Genomic DNA, 18743 nt, shown 5'->3' on the forward strand with positions numbered 1-18743 from the left:
TGTTCTGTCTTCCTATTGACACATAAGGGAGAGGTATTATTGGATGCACTTCCTGGGAAGGCTACAGCTGTATCTGTCCATCCTTGGAGACTAGAATACGGAACTCTGTTAGAAGGAAGGAACACTCCATCTCCCTGTCATAAAGCGTCCTTAGCAACCATCTACCTAGTTCAGGTCACAGACAGGGAAAGTAGAGACTGTACAGTCTTTGACTCTTTCTGGTGCAGACAAACTGGTTTGAGGAAGCTGAAGAAGATAGTCCAGTGACACAGTTGAGACCTTAGCCATGGCATCTGTATCTTATCGAGAGCCAATATCTACCACAGTGGGAAAACGGATGATTGTTACAGGTAAAGAGTTTTTGTGTATGTTTTCACAAGGAGATCTAAACTGTCTTTATCCCTCACTTGTATGATGCTCACATATGATACAGAATGGGTATGAAAATGAAATAGTCACATGTGTTTATCTTATACAACACTGCTACTCTAATCATGCACACTCAGTCTGGGCATCAACACCATGCTGCCATAAATTGGCATCACAGTTCTCACTGTATCTGAGCTAACTTTCACAAAGGGACATTTTTATGTCATAAAGTTTCTGTTTGTTTAAGAACTACTCTGAAGTTAATAAAAAGTATACTTTTGATCAAATTTTAATTATTAGTGATTTAAGCTTCTTGTATTTTTATAAACTTGATGGATTAGGTTGATAAAAATTTGAGCAAGATGTACACTAAAACTAGTGCAACTGTTAGCTTGCATTTTGTTCCTTCAACTTGCTTTAAATGATTTGGGTGGTATATGTGTGTGGAATTACAATAAAATGTAATTAAATAGAATATGACTAATTGAGTAAGTCTATAAGAAATAAACTAAACTTCACCTTATTTCCTTTATATTTTTAAATTAAGAAATAAACTAAACTTCATCTTATTTCCTTTATATTTTTAAATCATGAGCATATTTTATAAGCTATATGCCCTTGCTTACCTGTAAATTTTCACTTAAGTCCTGAGAAACCTGGCTTAGACTATCTACCATTCATTTATTTGTTTAATTCCAGTGTATACATATACAAGTATCAGAATTGTTAACCTGTACTCCATGGAAAAAACTTTATCAATGAGAGTACGGTGCTTCCTTGCAATTCCTTTTGCGTCTAGACTTACAGACTCTACTCATTTCCAAAGTTACTTAGGTCAGCACCTTTTCCTCCCACCCGTCTAAGTTCCTTCTTGGAATCCCCCAGCCTGCTAAATGATTTTTTGAAATGTTGCAGACATCAAGCTTTGCTCTTTGTGCTGTAAAGTCTATAAGTTTTGACAAATTCATAAGTCCATATATCCACCATTATAGTATCATATGGAATAGTTCTGCCACTCCAAAAATCTGCCGTGCTACAGCTGTTCATTCCTCCTTCTCTCTCCCCAAGCTCATAGCAACCACCGATCTTTTCACTGTCTCTATAGTTTTGCCTTTTCCTGAATGTCATAGAGCTGGAATCATACAGCATGTAACCTTTTCAGATTGGCTTTTTTCAATTGCCAATATGCATGAAGTTTCCTCCGTGTCTTTTCACAGCTTGATAGCTCATATTTTTCCATCACTGAATAATTTTCCATTGTATGGGTGTACCATCATTTATCTGGTCACTTGTTGAAGGACATCTTGGTTACTTGCAATTTTTGCAGTTCTGATAAAAGCTTCTATAAATATTTGTATGCTGGCTCTTACATGAATATGTTTTCAAATCAATTTGGTAAATACTTAGGAAAGTGACTGTTTGATCATATGGTAAGACTATGTTCAATTTTGTAAGAAACCACCAAACTGTCTTTGAAACAGTTGTACCATTTGGTATTTCCACCAGCAAGGAGTGAAAGTTCCTGTTGCTTTGCACCCTTGTTAGCATTTGGCATTCTCTGTTTTATTACTTTTAGCTATTCTAATAGGTATGTTGTTACATCTCATTGTTTTTTTAAATTCACAATTCCCTAATCACCAATGTTCATATACTTATTTGTCATCTGTATATCTTCTTTGATGAGATGTCTGTTCATAATGTTTGCCTGTTTTGTAATTGGGTTTTTTGTTTTCTTACTGTTGAGTTTTAAGGTTTCTATGTATATTTTGGATACAAGTCTTTTATCAGATAAGTATTTTGCAAATATTTTATCCTAGTCTGTACTTGTCTTTTCATTCTAATGTAATCTTTCATAGAGCAGAAGTTTTTAGTTTTAATAAAAGTGCAAGTAATCCATTTTTTCTTTCATGGATTGTGTTTTTGTTGTATCTAGAAATTCATTGCCAAATCTAGGGTCACCTAGATTTTTCTCCTATATTTTCTTCTAGAAGTTTTACACTGTTGTGTTTTCATTTAGATCTATGATCATTTTGAGGTGATTTTTGTGTCAAACTTTTTATTTCTATCATCCAATAAATTTTCTCTCTGCCTAAAGCCAGTTTGGGTTGGGTTTTCTGTCACTTGCAACTGTGATTCTTCATTGATGCTTAAAATTTCTTCTACTTTATGTCAGCGTATATATATCCATATAATTCAAATTCTTGTCACCTTTGATAGACTTATGGTCTTTTATTATATTGATACGTAATAATTAACTTCACATTCTCCCATACTTTATATTTAATTTCCAAATTTTTGCTGTTATAATGAAGATACATGAATAATTTTGCATAAATTATTTGTCCCTTTCTGTTATTTTCTTGAGATATATTTATAAAGAGTGGAATCAGCAGGTGAAAGATACAGATTGTTCAAGCCACGAACTTTGGAGAATTGTGTGAAATACTATGAACAATGTATTTGTTTTAAAGCTTGCAAATACTTTTTAAGACCACTTTTATTTATCTTTAATAATTGGAGAGGTATAAGGGCCAGCCCCGTGGCCTAATGGTTAAGTGTGGTACATCTTGCACCTGGTGACCCAGGTTCAGTTTCCAGTCATGGACCTACACCACTCATTGGTGACCAAGCTGTAGCAGCAACCCACATAGAAAATAGAGGAAGATTGGCACAGATGTTAGCTTAGGGTGAAGCTTCTTCAGCAAAAAAAAAAAAAGAAAAAATGGAAAGGTATATATCAATCTTGTTTTTTTTTTTGTTGAGGAAGATTAGCCCTGAGCTAATATCCGTGCCCATCTTCCTCTACTTTATATGTGGGACACCTGCCACAGCATGGCCTAACAAACAATGTATAGGTCTGCACCCAGGATCTGAACTGGCAAACCCAGGGCCACCAAAGCAGAACATGCAAACTTAACTGCTGCACCACTGGGTCAGCCCCTATATAAATCTTTTTTTGAATGTAACTTTTAAAAATTTTAATATGAATGTTCTTAACTATATACCAATAAACTCCCACTTACTTGTCACTCATATTCAACAATCATCAAAATTTTCCACATTTGATTCATGTATCTTTTTTCTTTTTCTTTTGCTGAAATATTTTAAAGTGAATAGCGGATACTGTACTATCTCATCCCTGTATATTTCATTGTACATCTCTAAAAAATATGAGCATTTTCTTATATAACCACATTACCATTATCACACCTAATAAAATTAACAATTATCCTTTGGCATCATGTAATAACTAGTCCATAATAAAATTTCCCTGATTGTCTCTAAAATGTATTTTTACAGTTGATTATGAGAATAAAGACCAAAATGAGGTCCACACATTGCATTTGGTTGTATTGATTCTTATAGTATCTTTTAAACTGGTGCAACCTTCCTTCTTTTTTTCTTGCCATTTACTTGTTGCAGAAATTGGGTCAGCTATCCAGCAGAAAGGTCCAATGTTTTGGGTTTGTCTCTTGCTTCCTTGTCACGTCACTTAACTTGTTCCTCTATCCTGTGTATGTTCTGTAGATTGAATTTGACTCTAGAAGCTTGATTACAGTCAGATTCAACTCTTTAGGAAAGCTCGTCTCTTGGATGCAGCTGTGCACACACAACACTCAAACTTTTAAGCAGTTCAAACAACAATTTCAATTCCAATAAAGCCCGTTACTTAGTACCTTTCTAACTTATTGGGACTCAGACCTCTTTCCTCTATACTTGCAAGTGTTTTTAATGGAAAGCTCATGTTCTCATAAAAATGTTGGCATAAGTCGTTATGTACCCTGGTTAGGCAAACAAAAAGTTGATTTAATCCATACCATACGTCAAATATTGTATAGGTGCAGTAAAAACATAGGAAATGTCTTGTCACCATTAATAATTAATGTAAAAACAAGAAAATGTCATGAAAATAATTTTTAAAAATTATCTTGAATGCTCAGATGTAAGGAAAAACTAACCAGATTATAGGAGGATAAGAAAATAGCTGAGAAATTTTGTGGCAATTCTGAGGATGATTTTGGAGCACTTTTAAGAGTTTTATAGGATTTTTATTGATGTATAATTTTGTTTTAAAATCAACTTTTTCTTCTTTTGCTGTAAGTGTAACACTAGTCTTATACTTATCATTGATAGCTATAGTTGTTTTTTGATTTCTTTTATTCCTAGTGGGACTCCATTATTCTATGAGATGATTCAAAGTGTGTATTTACTTAGTGTATCTTGACTACTTAACTAATTTGACCATTCATCAAGTTTTATTTGTCAATTAAATTTTAATATTTTTCCTTTTAAAATATATTTTTAAAACTAAATTTTTATCTTATAGATTTGAAATCCAGTTTAACAAATACAGATCAAATCTCTATTGAATACTAAAAACTTGGCCATAAGCTTTGAACAATACAAAAATGAACATGCATAAGATGTTCTCTTTTTTCTAGAAGCTTATGATTTATTCTTCTGGTTAGAACATTATAGGTTATCCTGTTATCCTATCTGTTTTATTTAAATATCCATCACACCATACTGTGGCATTGAAAGACACACAAATCCAATTCCAAAGACCTTGAGAAATAATGTAAAAGAAGTGGAAAAGGAAGAAAATTACTTCATACGGGACTCCACACAACTCAGCCATATGTTTTGTTTTGTTTTGTTTTTATACTCATTTTTCTTTTGAATATCGTAATTAAAGCATAAATTACCTCCTACATTACAGATGGATCTTAGAATTTATTTAGTTTGCAATTCATAAAGGGGTAGAGATTCTTTTTGAAAAAACTGTCAGTGAGTCCAACTTTTAAAACTTTTTAAAAAGTGATATGTAACATATACTCTATCAAGTACATTAATCTAGTGTTCAGCTTGATAACATTTCACAAAGTGAACACATCTACGCATCTACTTTTTATATCAAGATCGTGAACATTTTCATTACCCTAAAAAGTTCCTTTATGCCCTTTCCCAGTCAATCTCCCCAAAGTCAAACACTGTTTTGATTTCTGTAATCCATGTTTTTGACAACTCTGAGTCTAATCTGAAAAGGTGAATTATCATCTGTATTTTTAAAACATTTTATTTGCTGACTTATTCTTCCGCATAAATTTTACTGTTAATTTGCTGTTTTAATACATATTAAGGAGATTTTATAGATAGGTTTTTTTGCATTACAAAGATCTTACTATGAAAACTAATACCATAAGCAAAATTATGAAGAGAGTTTGAGTATTCAGAGCACAGCTATGTATTTTTAAAATATCTGTTTACATACAAATGATATAGTTGGTTTATCCAGTTCCAGATTCTGTTTTAAAACTACAAAATTACATTTAAATGACACTTTTTTTATTCATATTTTTTTCATGAATTCCCACTTGCTCCAAATTAAAGAGATTTATGGAATAAATAACATGGGATGTTAAGTTTAAAAGGCAGCATAATAGATAATCTAATTTATACCTATCATTTTTCAGATGGGAATACTGAGTTTCAGAGAGCTAAGCAACTTGCTCAAGGTCACACAGCCTTGATTAGAAGGATGGCGGTCTCTGTCTGCCCCTTGTTTTTATGATGTATTTACGTGCATTATATCCAGATTACTGACTAAATAAAAATATTAATGTATTCAGTTAGCCGTCATATATCTACTAGAAAATCTGCTTGTGTAAACCAGGAAAATTGCAGAATTCCATCTTATAAAGGAGTAATCACAATATGAGATTTCTGTTAGAAATATATTAGAATTGGAAATATTCTCTAGGAAATGGCCAAAAACCAACATGATGAATGAAACCATAAGTGGTAGGAGAAGTACATAAATGTGTATGTAATTTTGAAAAGCATTGCTCCATTAGCCTGGGTTTCAGATCCATTTATTCATCTCGTTTTTTCCCTGTGAAACTGTCACGCTAATAGTTATGTCTCAAATTCAATTATTTTAAAAATAGAAAATGACTTCACACTGAACTGCCAGTGGTTTTCTATTCGAAGAACAAATAAAACAGTCCTACTGCAAATTCAGCTGAAGTCTCAGAACTATAATTCATAAAGCAAATATTTCAGATTTTTAAAAACTGTCATGACAAAAGCTTACATGTTTTAATGGTACTGACACATGTGGTTGGCTAGTCTGTATTTTATTCTGTAGTCCTAGAATATGACTTGCCTGAATCAAAACTTATCTACAAGTGACGGCAGTTCCAAATCTATCCTACCTTACATTGCTGGCCATCTAAATCATCAACAATATGATTTTCAGGAAAAAAAATTAGTTCCTGCCATCACTTTGAGGAGCATCTAAAGAGGACTGCGAAGGGCAAGGCTTGCCTCATATTCCAGTTTTTGCTTTTTTTAGAACAATAAACACCTTTATTACATGAACTAAGATGGGAAGGAGAAGGGTTTATTTGCCTTTCTGGGTCTTGATTAAATTGTCCAAACTTGATACCTTGTAGCTTACATTAATATCACTTAATGTAATCAGAAATGCTCAAGATTAAGCAAAAAAAAGTTTTTTGTTGTTGAAACAGGGTTTGAAAAAATTAATCCTTTTGTCAAAGATTAGTTGATGGTTTACTGTGGGCTGGGCACTGTGCACCCTTCTAGAAAATAGAGATGAACATGAAGATCCTGCTTCAAGAAACAAGGACTGTAAACTTAGACATCAGTCTTGGCTTTTCCTCTTAAACCTTCCGACCTCAGTTTTCTCATCTGTAATTTGGGGATAATAGTTCCTATTTCATAAGGTTTTCTATGATGAGTTAACGAAATGAAAGTGCCTACATATAATATGAATTCAATAACTTTTTTGCACTTTTTTTTTCGTTAAGGAGCTATACTGTTGTTTTTTTTTTTCTGGAGAAGCTGACTTTCTGGAGGAGGCAGTTGCTGGGAGAGGACACAAAAATCATCCTAAAATCCTATTTTTTCTTAAGAAACAACCAAGTACACTTGATTTCACAAAGTCAGAAGCCATGAGCAGGTTTTTTAAAGGGTACAGAGAGAAATAATCTAAGATTGCCGAAACCAGTGGTTTTTAAACTTTAATGTGCATGTTAATCACCTGGGGAGTCTTGTTAAGCTGGTTGGGAGATGCTTGAGGGTTTGCCTTTTTATGAAGCTCCCAGGTGATGCCCATGTTGCTGGACCAGGGACCATGCTTTCAGTAGCAAGGATCTAATTTCTTCTAGCTCCACCATTTACTTACTATCGTGACCTCGGAGAAGATATTTACCTCTGTGTGCCTCAGTTATACAATCTGTAAAGTGGCAATAATAGTAGGTACTTCGTAGGGTTGCTGGGAGTTTTAAGTGAGTTGATACACACAGAATACTTAGAACAGCGCCTGGTACGTGCTAGGCTCCACATATGTGTCAACTATTGTCATCCGACATAGATCACTAGCAATATAAGTAAACTGCCGGCTACTGGGCCCAGAAGATGAAGTTATTTGTGATGCTAATAAATAGAGCCCACACAAAATATATTTTTTTAACGTGATAACTATTGGTCTTTTGGATTTTCCTATAAACCTGATCTAAATAATGCTAAAGAAAACAAGTTCCATTGAAAAGATGTAGCTTTCCATTTGAAAAGAATGGCAGATTTTGGAATACTACCTATAAACCTCATAATTTACATAATCTTGGTTGATGAGAACTATATGGCATTCTCTAGTCAGGCTGAAGAGAAAGATCTCCTCAGGGTGCTCTGGGTGGGGAGTCTTTCATCACAGGCACCATCTTTGTCTGTTCACTCTGAGTCTCTTTCCCTTGCCTTTCCTCACTCTCCTGCAAGAGGAGAGAGAGCACAAGGAAGCACTTTACTCTTGACACCTGCTGCGTATGACGCTAGTCAATTTCATTCCCAGCAAGTGATAAAGGATGACGTGCCTCACTGTCTTGCTAACCCCGGTTGCCAGCAATTATCTCAGAAAAGGGAAAACTTTTCACAGCACCTATTAAAAGGCCCCTTTGACGGCAAATATCATCTTTTAGAAAAATACACTCCAGGGAAAAGTCCGAGACAGAAGATTATCCGTGCCTTTAAGAATAACAGCACTGGGGTTGGCCCCGTGGCCGAGTGGTTAAGTTCGCGCGTTCCGCTGCAGGTGGCCCAGTGTTTCGTCAGTTCGAATCCTGGGCGCGGACATGGCACTGCTCATCAAACCACGCTGAGGCAGCGTCCCACATGCCACAACTGGAGGGACCCACAACTAAGAATATGCAACTATGTACCGGGGGGCTTTGGGGAGAAAAAAGGAAAAAAAATAAAATCTTAAAAAAAAAAAGAATAACAGCACTGAAAGAGACCTCAAATTATTTACCTGATCAAATCATTTATCTGGGGCAGCACTTTCTAAAATAAAGGTAATAATTTCTGGAAATTTTACAGAACTGCAGAGAGGCATCATTTGAGGAGAAAGAATGAGCAGACTGATTGCTCCTGTTCTGTTTTAGGGTTGAACTAGACAAACATCACAAGGAGTCCTACTACCCCATTTCCAAGCAGAGTTTAAGCAGGACTGAGTTTCTCTGACAAGGACCTAGGACAGCCTTAGGAAATCTCTGGTGGAAGAAATGGGGAGATTTGGTAAATATCTAAGCCTCATTCCTGGCAATCAAGTGAATTGCCCTAGGAATGGAAGTGGAGGGACCTGAGGGAAGACCTAGGAGCCCTAAGTGGCTGGAATAGCACTTGGAATAGCAGCAGCTCCCAAGTTTACTAAACAATGATGAAAACTCACCACCGCAGAGTTGGGGGAGGGAGGTGGCTACCGAGGAAAAAAGAGACATGGTGTGCCATGAAATAGCCAAATCCAGTTTCTGGGTCCTTTGTGAGATATTTTTTTTTAATTGAGGTCTCATTGGTCCATAACATTGCCAATTTCAAGTGTACATCATTATATTTCATTTTTCGTATAGATGGCATCATATTCACCACCAAAAGTCTAGTTTCCAGCCATCACCATACATATGTGCCCCTTTATTCCTTTCACCATCCCCGACCTCCTTCCCCTCTGATAACCACCAGTCTGTTCTCTGTATTTATGTGTTCGTTTTTTTATCTTCCACATATAAGTGCAATCATATGGTATTTGGCTTTGTCTGACTTATTTCGTTTAGCATAGTACCTTCAAGGTCCATCCACGTTGTCACAAATGGCATGATTTTGTCCTTTTTAATGGCAGAGTAGTATTCCATTGTATATATATACCATATCTTCTTTACTCATTCTCCCATTGATGGGAACCTAGGTTGCTTCCAAGTCCTTGTTATTATGACAAATACCGCAATGAACATAGAGGTGCACATAACTTTTCAAATTACTATTCTTGTGTTCTTTGGATAAATACCCAGAAATGACATTCTACTGCTAGTAACAGTAAGATCTCCCTGAAGGGGATTCTGAGCTTGCCATAATCCCAAATCTAGGGTACTGATTCTTGAAATGTAATATGTGTAAGAACCACTTATGGAGACTTTTAAGAATGCAGGATGCCCCAAATTCTGAGTTAGTTTTTCTGGAGCCCTTGAACCTGCTATTAAACAAACACACCAAGAGACTGTGATACAGATAGTCCATGTGACACATGGTGGGAACAGTAGACCCTAGGGCAATAGAAACTGTTCATATACTGTTCCTAGAAGCTCACATATGCTCCAATTCTATTGCTCTGTAAGGTCTGACTTGCCTCTAGTCAGAAGAAGATCAAGTCTTGCCTCACAGCCATTGATTTTTTTTTTTTTTTTTTAAGATTTTGCTTTTCCTTCTTCTCCCCAAAGCCCCCGGTACATAGTTGTATATTTTAGTTGTGGGCCCTTCTAGTTGTGGCATGTGGGACGCCGCCTCAGCATGGCTTGATGAGCAGTGCTAGGTCCGCACCCAGGATCCAAACCAGCGAAACCCTGGGCTGCCGAAGCAGAGCGCGTGAACTTAACCACTCGGCCACAGTGCCGGCCCCACAGCCATTGATTTTTAAAAGTAATTTAAAAGGTCACAATTAGAAAAAAAGATGAGAACATTTGTATGATTCAAATTAGTGTGCATTATATCATTCTGTAAATGATTATATAAAAACAAAATATGTTTTTCAGCCCAATGAATTATGACACTGATGACAGGATAATTAGGAATCTAAGTAGTCAAAACTCATGCAAACAAAGCTATCTGAAGTGAAGGGAGATTAGTGGATAAACGCTGGTAGCGGTCAGGTGAGATAAAATCTTTGTTCACAGGAAAGAAATAATACCTCCCACATCTCTTTCTTTTAGGGATTTCCAGACTCTTTTAAACTTTAATTTAAAGACTAAGTAGCTATCACTACCCTATTTTCACAAAATGGAAGCAGAACAAAGTAGACATGCTAGTCATGTGGACTAAATAAAGAAGTTTAAAAAAAAACCCCACAAAACCGATGATTCTATAATCCTAGGAACTGACATGGTAAATCACATTCTCTTTTCTGAGGATTGTGTATCCACTCAGAACACAGGATTCAGTGCTGAACTGCACTTCCCTACCCATCACCACCCACACAGGGTGTGCGTGTGCCTGTGTGCACACAAGCTTTCACACACACCCTTTGACGTGTGGAAATGCCCTGAGGAGTGTCACCTCCTCTTGTCTGCAGGGATAAAAAAAGAAACCCACAATGCAAAACCCAGAAGACTATCAGTTCTAGATATCAGGGATTTCTTTTTTTTCCTCAAACCGAGCGTCTTAGACTCGCTAGAAATGGGCCAAAAAAATAAAAGATAGGAGGCCAGCCCCCTGGCCCAGTGGTTAAGATCCCATGCTCCACTATGGTAGTCCAAGGTTTCGCTGGTTCAGATCCTGGGTGCAGACATGGCACCACCCGTCAGGCCATGCTGAGGTGGCATCCCATGTGCCACAACTAGAAGGACCCACACCTAAAATATACAACTATGTAACAGGGGGGTTTGCGAGAAAAAGCAGAAAGGGGAAAAAAAAAGATTGGCAACAGTTGTTAGCTCAGGTGCCAATCTTTAAAAAATAAGGAAAAATAGGGGCTGGCCCCGTGGCCGAGTGGTTAAGTTTTCGCGCTCCACTGCAGGTGGCCCGGTGTTTCGTCAGTTCGAATCCTGGGCGCGGACATGGCACTGCTCATCAAACCACGCTGAGGCAGCATCCCACATGCCACAACTAGAAGGACCCACAACGAAGAATATACAACTATGTACCGGGGGGCTTTGGGGAGAAAAAGGAAAAAATAAAATCTTAAAAAATAAATAAATAAATAAAATAAAGAAAAATAAATGATAGCTTATCATTGACCTTGGCATATAATTACTCAGAAGATAAAGATTGAAATGAGAGTTTTCAGTAAATCCCCAATACCGTGATAACTCTCCCTGTGCTTTCCAGGGAGGAGAGATGCTGTGGAAATACTGTCTATATGTATGGATTGTTTTATGTGAGCGCTAAAAGTAGGAAGCTATTTACGTCAGTCTATATATTGGCCAAGAACTCCATTAGTCATTGCTAAATAAATGGCACCCTGCTGCTACTCACCCGGAACGCTCTGAGGCACGATTGGCAGCATGGAGAGGCAGGTCATTCACAATCAATGTGGGAGATCGAAAGCCTCTGCCTTTGCGATTTTGGGTCTGAGGCCCATGGTCATCCTGGTGCATAGCATTTTTTTATGGTTTCCTCCAATTGGCAATCACAGTTTTAATGGCCGTGGCAGATGACTTTGGAAGATTGCAATATTTATTCACAACATCCAGCTTTTATTTCAAGTCAAACTGTCTCAAACCTTATCTTCAAAGTTGGGTGGGAGTTTGTCCAGCCATTTTAGCGTGAAGATGTAACAAATGTAGACAAAAAGTATACATGTACATGTTCACTTCACCACTGTGAATCACCGAAAATAAAGACAGAGTGCCTTGACTTAAAATGTTTTGAAGTTGAAAGATACATTTGGGATTGAGATTGTGCCCAAAAGAAAATTATGTATTGTACAAAAGTTAGGGCCACCTATTAAAGCAGAGAGTTCACAAAAGGTGGGGTAGGGTAGCCCCACAGACAAGTGGAAAGGAAATGACACCCGACCCACCTGGCCTGGAGGCAGAGATCCAAGGTCAGGGCTACTTCAATTTGCTTGCGCTCACTTTCTCACATCTCAACTGGACACAATTGAGTAGATAAAATTTTGAGCAAGTGACTCCAACATAAGTCACCTTCAAAGACAACTTCTACCATAATGGTTATTCCTGCCGTCTGTTCATCAAAAGGGATCACAAGCATTTGGGTCTTCTATCTCCTCCCTTTACCAAATGACTGATATACTCTTAATCTCTGTCTACTCCCCACCCCCCCACCTCCAATCTCTCCCTATTTTCTTCTCTTCTACAAAGAAACTGAAGAAGAATGAGGAGCAAAAAAGCCGCACATACATAATCACAAATCCTAGTTGCTCTGTGTTTACATTTTCTAAAACTGCTACCAAAGGAGATTAGGGAATCTTGATTAGAGCTTTGAAATTCAGCTCCAATACAGAGCTGATTTGCGGTACTGCCAACGCCCAACAAGTAAATCCAACAGGCCAGATGACTGGTGTCCCAATCCTTGTACATTTATTTTGCCTCTTTCTGGCTTTCGTTTCTCTTGTTCTCCAGATTGAGACCGTCTTGTTTCAGTCACACCCACATTCTGTCTTAGGATGACCCACTGTCCCAGTTTACCCAGAATAAGGACTTTCCCGGAGACACTGACTTTTCAGTGCTAAAATTGGGATGAGTTGGTCACCCTAACTCTGACCCTTAGTTGCTGCCATAGCCAGGCCAGCATCCTCAACCCCAACACATCTACTTCAAGTTGCAGATAGAATTCATTATCTGAATTCTGCACAAAGCAGGATGGGGAAGTGTTCATGACATCAGGGCACCAGGCAAGAGTTCCCTCATATAAAGGCCATTACTAACTTCCTCCCTGCAAGGCAGGCAATCAGAGTAAGATGAAAAGGTTCAGGCTGTTCCACAGATATGATTAGATAGATGTCCACCTCTACTTCAAGGAAATCTTGCACAGTTATAAACAGGTGACATTCACTGGCCTATTTATCTGGTCTGATTTGGGACTGCTGTTCCTCTTGACTAAAGATGACTTGTATCAGACCATCTATTGAGTTCATTGTAAACCCGAGCAGAAGACCCCAAATCTATCCCAAATTGTTTCTAGTAATTCAAGATGGCCTCAAATTTTGCAGGGGGAGCAAGACCAGCATTTCGTGCCATCATACTAGCTCAGAGGGCAAAGAATATATAAAATCTTCTTTCCCCTTTTGTGTTTTGAACTTCTTTTTTCCTTGTTTAATGATCAGCTGTCCATGTATTTGTCCAGTTTCTATCATTAGTTGATATGTATTATCTAACATTAGAGTCAAATAAATCATGTAAAGTGCAAATAAGAGGAACAACATAAAAGAACTCTTGGCCACAACCTAAATGTGATGGGTTTGTACTGTGTCAGCTTAGCTAAACTGGAACTACATTTCCCAGAATTCCCTTCTCTGCATAGTTTTGGGTTAGTCTGGGCCACAGGAGACGTTTCCTTTGAGATTTGGAAGGGGGAAGTGAAGCAGCAGACATATTACTTAGGTTGGTACGGGCCACCAGGTGCTGTTGCTGTTCATGCCTGCCATTGCTGACATGTTGGCCCACCTTGTTGGTGTGGGGTAGCTCTTCCAGGGTCTTCCATATCTCCTTCTTCAACTGCATTGACTTCTGGGCCAGGTGATGTTCAGCACCTGCTGCATGCTAGTCATCTGAATCATCAAATTTGGAGGCTTGGAGGCAATGAGAGACTTACTGGAGCCCAGCTAACCTTGTGGGTTCCAGTTTATCCTACAACTGTAAAGCCCACTTTCAGTCTGTCAAGAGCATTCCCAAGCCACACATGGAACTCAGTAGCCAGGATCCTGGATTTTCATGATTTATTCTTATTCTAGCCCCACACCTTCCTCCGTCTTGCCTTGCTGAACGTCTTATTGCCCCAAGACTCCTTCTTTACCATTTTCAGACCCACATTGGCTTGACCCATTGTCTCTGATCTATGCTTGTTTCCCAGCATCTGAATCTCTTTCCTGAACTAGTGGCGATGGACTGATGATGCATGGTGGTGATATCACAAGAGTCTTTCTTGTGAAGCTGCCTATTTGGGCAGCTCCAGCTAGGGGACCAGGACATCTGGGACTCACCTTCTTTCTGATTCCACTTTCAAAGGATAAGGAGACAGGACATCGTCTTAGCATCAAGGGCAGCCTAACACAGAGTATGCTACTGGGTATCTACCCAAACAACTTGAAATCAGCAATCCAAAGTAACATATCTTGAATCCAAAGTAACATAACTTGAAATCAGCAATCTAAAGTAACATATACACCCCTATGTTCATTGTCCCACTACTCCCAATAGCCAAGACATGGAAACAATCCAGGTCCCATCAACTGATGATTGGATAAAGAAGATGTGGTGTGTATATATATATATATATATATATATATATATATATACACACACAATGGAATACTACTCAGCCATAAAAAAGACAAAATCATCCCATTTCCAATAACACAGATGGACCTAGAGGGAATTATGCTAAGTGAAATAAGCCAAACTAAGAAAGACAAACACCAGATGATTTCAATCATATGTGGAATATGAACAAACATGGACAAAGAGACCATTCAGTGGTTACCAGGGGAAGGGGGTGGGGGTGGGGCACAGGGGTTGAAGAGGAGCACTTATGTGGTGACAGACAAGAAATAATATACAACTGAAATTTCACATTGCTGTAAACTATTATGAACCCAATTAAAAAATAAATTAAAAAAAGTTTGTAGAAAGAAGGGGTGAACGAACTGATTTACAAATCCTTGGGAAGTGCACAATGTAGGCATTTTCCTTTATCATTCTGTTCATAGGCACTAACTTACACATTTGACTGATTGTTCTTCTATCCAGAGAGTCCTTCTGGATATCTCTTTATCCCTAAACTGGGTCAATAATTATCTCAGCAAAAAAGACCACTGCAGAAGAAACACATTTTTCACTTTTTCTGCTTACTTCTTTGCCTGGAAGAGATGTGTGTTGGTGGAAAGGAGAGGAGTCCTCCACAGCGTCTTCTTCCTCTCTCATCCAAAATTTCTCTAGCACTACTTTCTCAGTGACTTACAGGATTTGTTCACTAATACAGACTGCTGAGACTCCCACCAATCTATGCTGTATTCACCCAGGCCTCCCTCTCTCATTATGCCCTACAGAGCTTTCCGGGGTAGTGGATACTTCTGTTCATGCTCCTTTGGAGGAGATAGAAATTGACTTTTTAGCAGAAATGGAAAAGTAAAGGTATTGCAGATGCATTGTGGGAAGCAATGGGAGGGAATCACGTAGCTTCAAAGGGAATGCATTTAACCCCCTCCTCTTTCAGGGGCTCAGCTGCTGCTCACTCAGTGTCTCCTTGTGGGGGGCAGGCTACTGTAAGAAAGGAAATTGAGAGCACAGTAAGACCTCCTACTTCAGCCTTTTGAACTGGCAGACAAGCTCAAAGTCGCCAGGCTGCAACCGCACGGGGTTACCGAAGAAAAAGTAGGAAGATAAAACGGGAAAGATGACAATCTACAAAGCCCCTTTAAGAGAAAAGAAAAAAGATAGAATTAATCCTCTCCCTTTTTCGTTAACTAGAGGATGAGAAACTAGAAAAAAAGATCTGTTATTTTTCAGTTGTTGCCTTTTCCCCGCTAGTAATTAACATGAAAAAGTAATACCTGAGGGAGCAAAGGTACTGTTAGTTTGTAATTTGTGAACACTGCCATGGTAAGTGGGTTAAGAGAGTCCAGCTATCCATCCACGTTTATTGTTCTCCCTCCTTCATCTGCTGTAAGGAAGAGTCAGCGCTTTAAGAGGGCGAAAACCATGAGGTTTTCTATATGAACCTATACATGTCGTAATGGTCTGATTAATGGACGCTGGCAGTGATTTTGGAAATCTGCGTTACAGTCCATTTCTCTTACACAGATGGTAGGAAAATTTAACAGATTCCCGTCCTCACAGTTCACAATTATTCGATTGTATACTTATATTTTTAGAAATTACAAATTCTAATTTTTCAAACTTGTGTGTTGGCTTCATTGATCTGTCCAAGTCCTGCTCAAGACCCACATTTTCCATGACTACTTCTCACTCATCATGCCCTTCCTTGCGTTTCTTTTTCAATGAAAGAAGCAGCATCCCTAGCTTTGCTCCAAGTGCTCCATGTGTAAGATGACTTTCTTAGCTAGAGTAGAAGCTCTGAGGGATGGGCCAAGCCTTATCCTCTGCCTCATCCTCGTCCATCAACATAACATCGCACATGTAGTAAGCAATATAATTTTTAAACAGCCATAATCATTAATCATTCTAATTGCACAAAAATCTAGGGGTTTTTTTGTTAGTATTTTAATATATTTTATTTATATTTATATATAAATTACAGTGCAATGCAACACATAAAGCTGATTTCTATATTTGCTCTGACTATCTTCTTTCTAGTAAGATAGACTGCGTCTCTTTCCTTGGTCCAGCAAAACTTGAAACTTCTGTATTTTACAGTATTTGTAAGGGCGTGAAGACAGATACCCAGAAGTCACACCAGTGTTGCTGGCCTTTGCTTTACAAAACAGTCTCAGTAATATTGAATTAAATTTCATTTCTAAATGGTTTGCCACACTTGAAAAATAATTCTTTCTAAATGGCAAATTATTAGCTGTATTTTAAAAACTGAATTCTTCTGCAATAGCATAATACTCTTTCAGAATGTGTTGCTGAGAGGTCTGCACCTGACTAGTTTGCACATGACATTGGATTTCTCCCTTCTTTCAGTAAGAGAATTCTTTCTGTAGCATACACATCACACGTTTCGCTTTCTTTCTTGCTTTCTTGCTTTCTCTCTCTCTCTCTCTTTTTTCTTCCTTCCTTCCTCCCTTCTTTCCTTCCTTCCTTCTATCCTTCCCTCCCTTCTTTCTTTCTTTCTTTCTTTTTCTTCCCTTTTTTTTGAGGAAGATTAGCCCTGAGCTAACATCTGCTGACATTTCTCCTCTTTTTGCTGAGGAAGATTGGCCCTGAGCTAACATTGATGTCCATCTTCCTCTACTTTATATGTGGGACGCCTGCCACAGCATGGCTTGATAAGCGGTGCATAGGTTTGAGCCTGGGATCCGGACCAGTGAACTCCAAGCCACCAAAGCGGAGCATGCAAACTTAACTGCTATGCCACTGGGCCAGCCCCCACACATTTAGTTCTTTATTCCACAAATATTTATTGTGCATCAGGGCACAGGCATACCCTGTGTTTGCATATTGGTTGAGGAAGGGAAAGAGACGAAAAGCAAAAAAACCTGGGACTTTCCAATTCCGCTAGTTTAGCATCAATTAACATCTAACAATATTGTTAAATTATTTACATTCCTGTAGGGCTTGGAAGTCCCCAGACTGATTTTCCCATCATTCAGTAAATACATGATTTTATTACCATCACTGTGATGGCAACAAACGAGAAAAATTAAGTTCCAGTTCATACTAAAAATTTAGGAGATTCTATGAAAAGGTAGCTGTAGATGATGAAATATAAATCTTATAAATTTGAAAAGGCAATGTAGAAAAAAAAGGATAAAACAAAGAATGAGACTACTGGTTGATAGACTGATGGCACATCATGGCAACGTAGTAAGTGTGTGTGTTTAAATGTATGTCAGGAGAAAAAGATCCACTGAGAGTGAGTGCCATTTGGGGTCACATACTAAAGCATGAATGGCGTAATCTGATTGCTTTTTTCATTTTTTTCTTTTAAAAATATAGTAAGATAAACATAACGTAAAATTGTAAATTTAAAATTTAAAAAACATAAAATGGTGAATACTTAAAAACATGCAGTTCTGGGGGCCGGCCCAGTGGCGCAGTGGTTAAGTGAGCATATTCCGATTCAGCACCCTGGGGTTCACCGGTTCAGATCCCGGGTGTGGACGTGGTGTTGCTCATCAAGCCGTGCTGTGGGAGGCGTCCCACATATAAAGTAGAGGAAGATGGGCACAGATGTTAGCTCAGGGCCAGTCTTCCTCAGCAAAAAGAGGAGGATTGGCAGCAGATGTTAGCTCAGGGCCAGTCTTCCTCAAAAAAAAAACCTATACAATTCTGTAGCATTAAGTACATTTACCCCATTGTGCAACCATCACCACCATCTGTCTTCAGAACTTTTTCATCTTGCAAAATCGAAACTCTGTTCCAGTTAAACACTAACTCTCCATTTCCCCCCTCCCAGGCCCTGACAACTGCCATTCTACTCTCTATCTTGACGAATTTGACTACTTTAGT

At 38.1% G+C, this 18743-nt stretch overlaps 1 protein-coding gene across 1 annotated transcript in view; it reads left to right on the plus strand.

The window, feature by feature from the left end:
- Positions 1–210: 210 nt before the first annotated feature.
- Positions 211–18743, plus strand: part of SPMIP2 (sperm microtubule inner protein 2) — a 105213-nt gene continuing 86680 nt past the window's right edge. The window contains exon 1 of the mRNA XM_008522689.2: positions 211–350. Within this exon, the coding sequence (XP_008520911.1) occupies positions 287–350 (64 nt within the window). The 5' untranslated portion in view covers positions 211–286. The remainder of the gene's footprint in view (positions 351–18743) is intronic.

The sequence above is a fragment of the Equus przewalskii genome, chromosome 2, assembly GCF_037783145.1.
Source record: "Equus przewalskii isolate Varuska chromosome 2, EquPr2, whole genome shotgun sequence".
Classification (NCBI taxonomy): domain Eukaryota; kingdom Metazoa; phylum Chordata; class Mammalia; order Perissodactyla; family Equidae; genus Equus; species Equus przewalskii.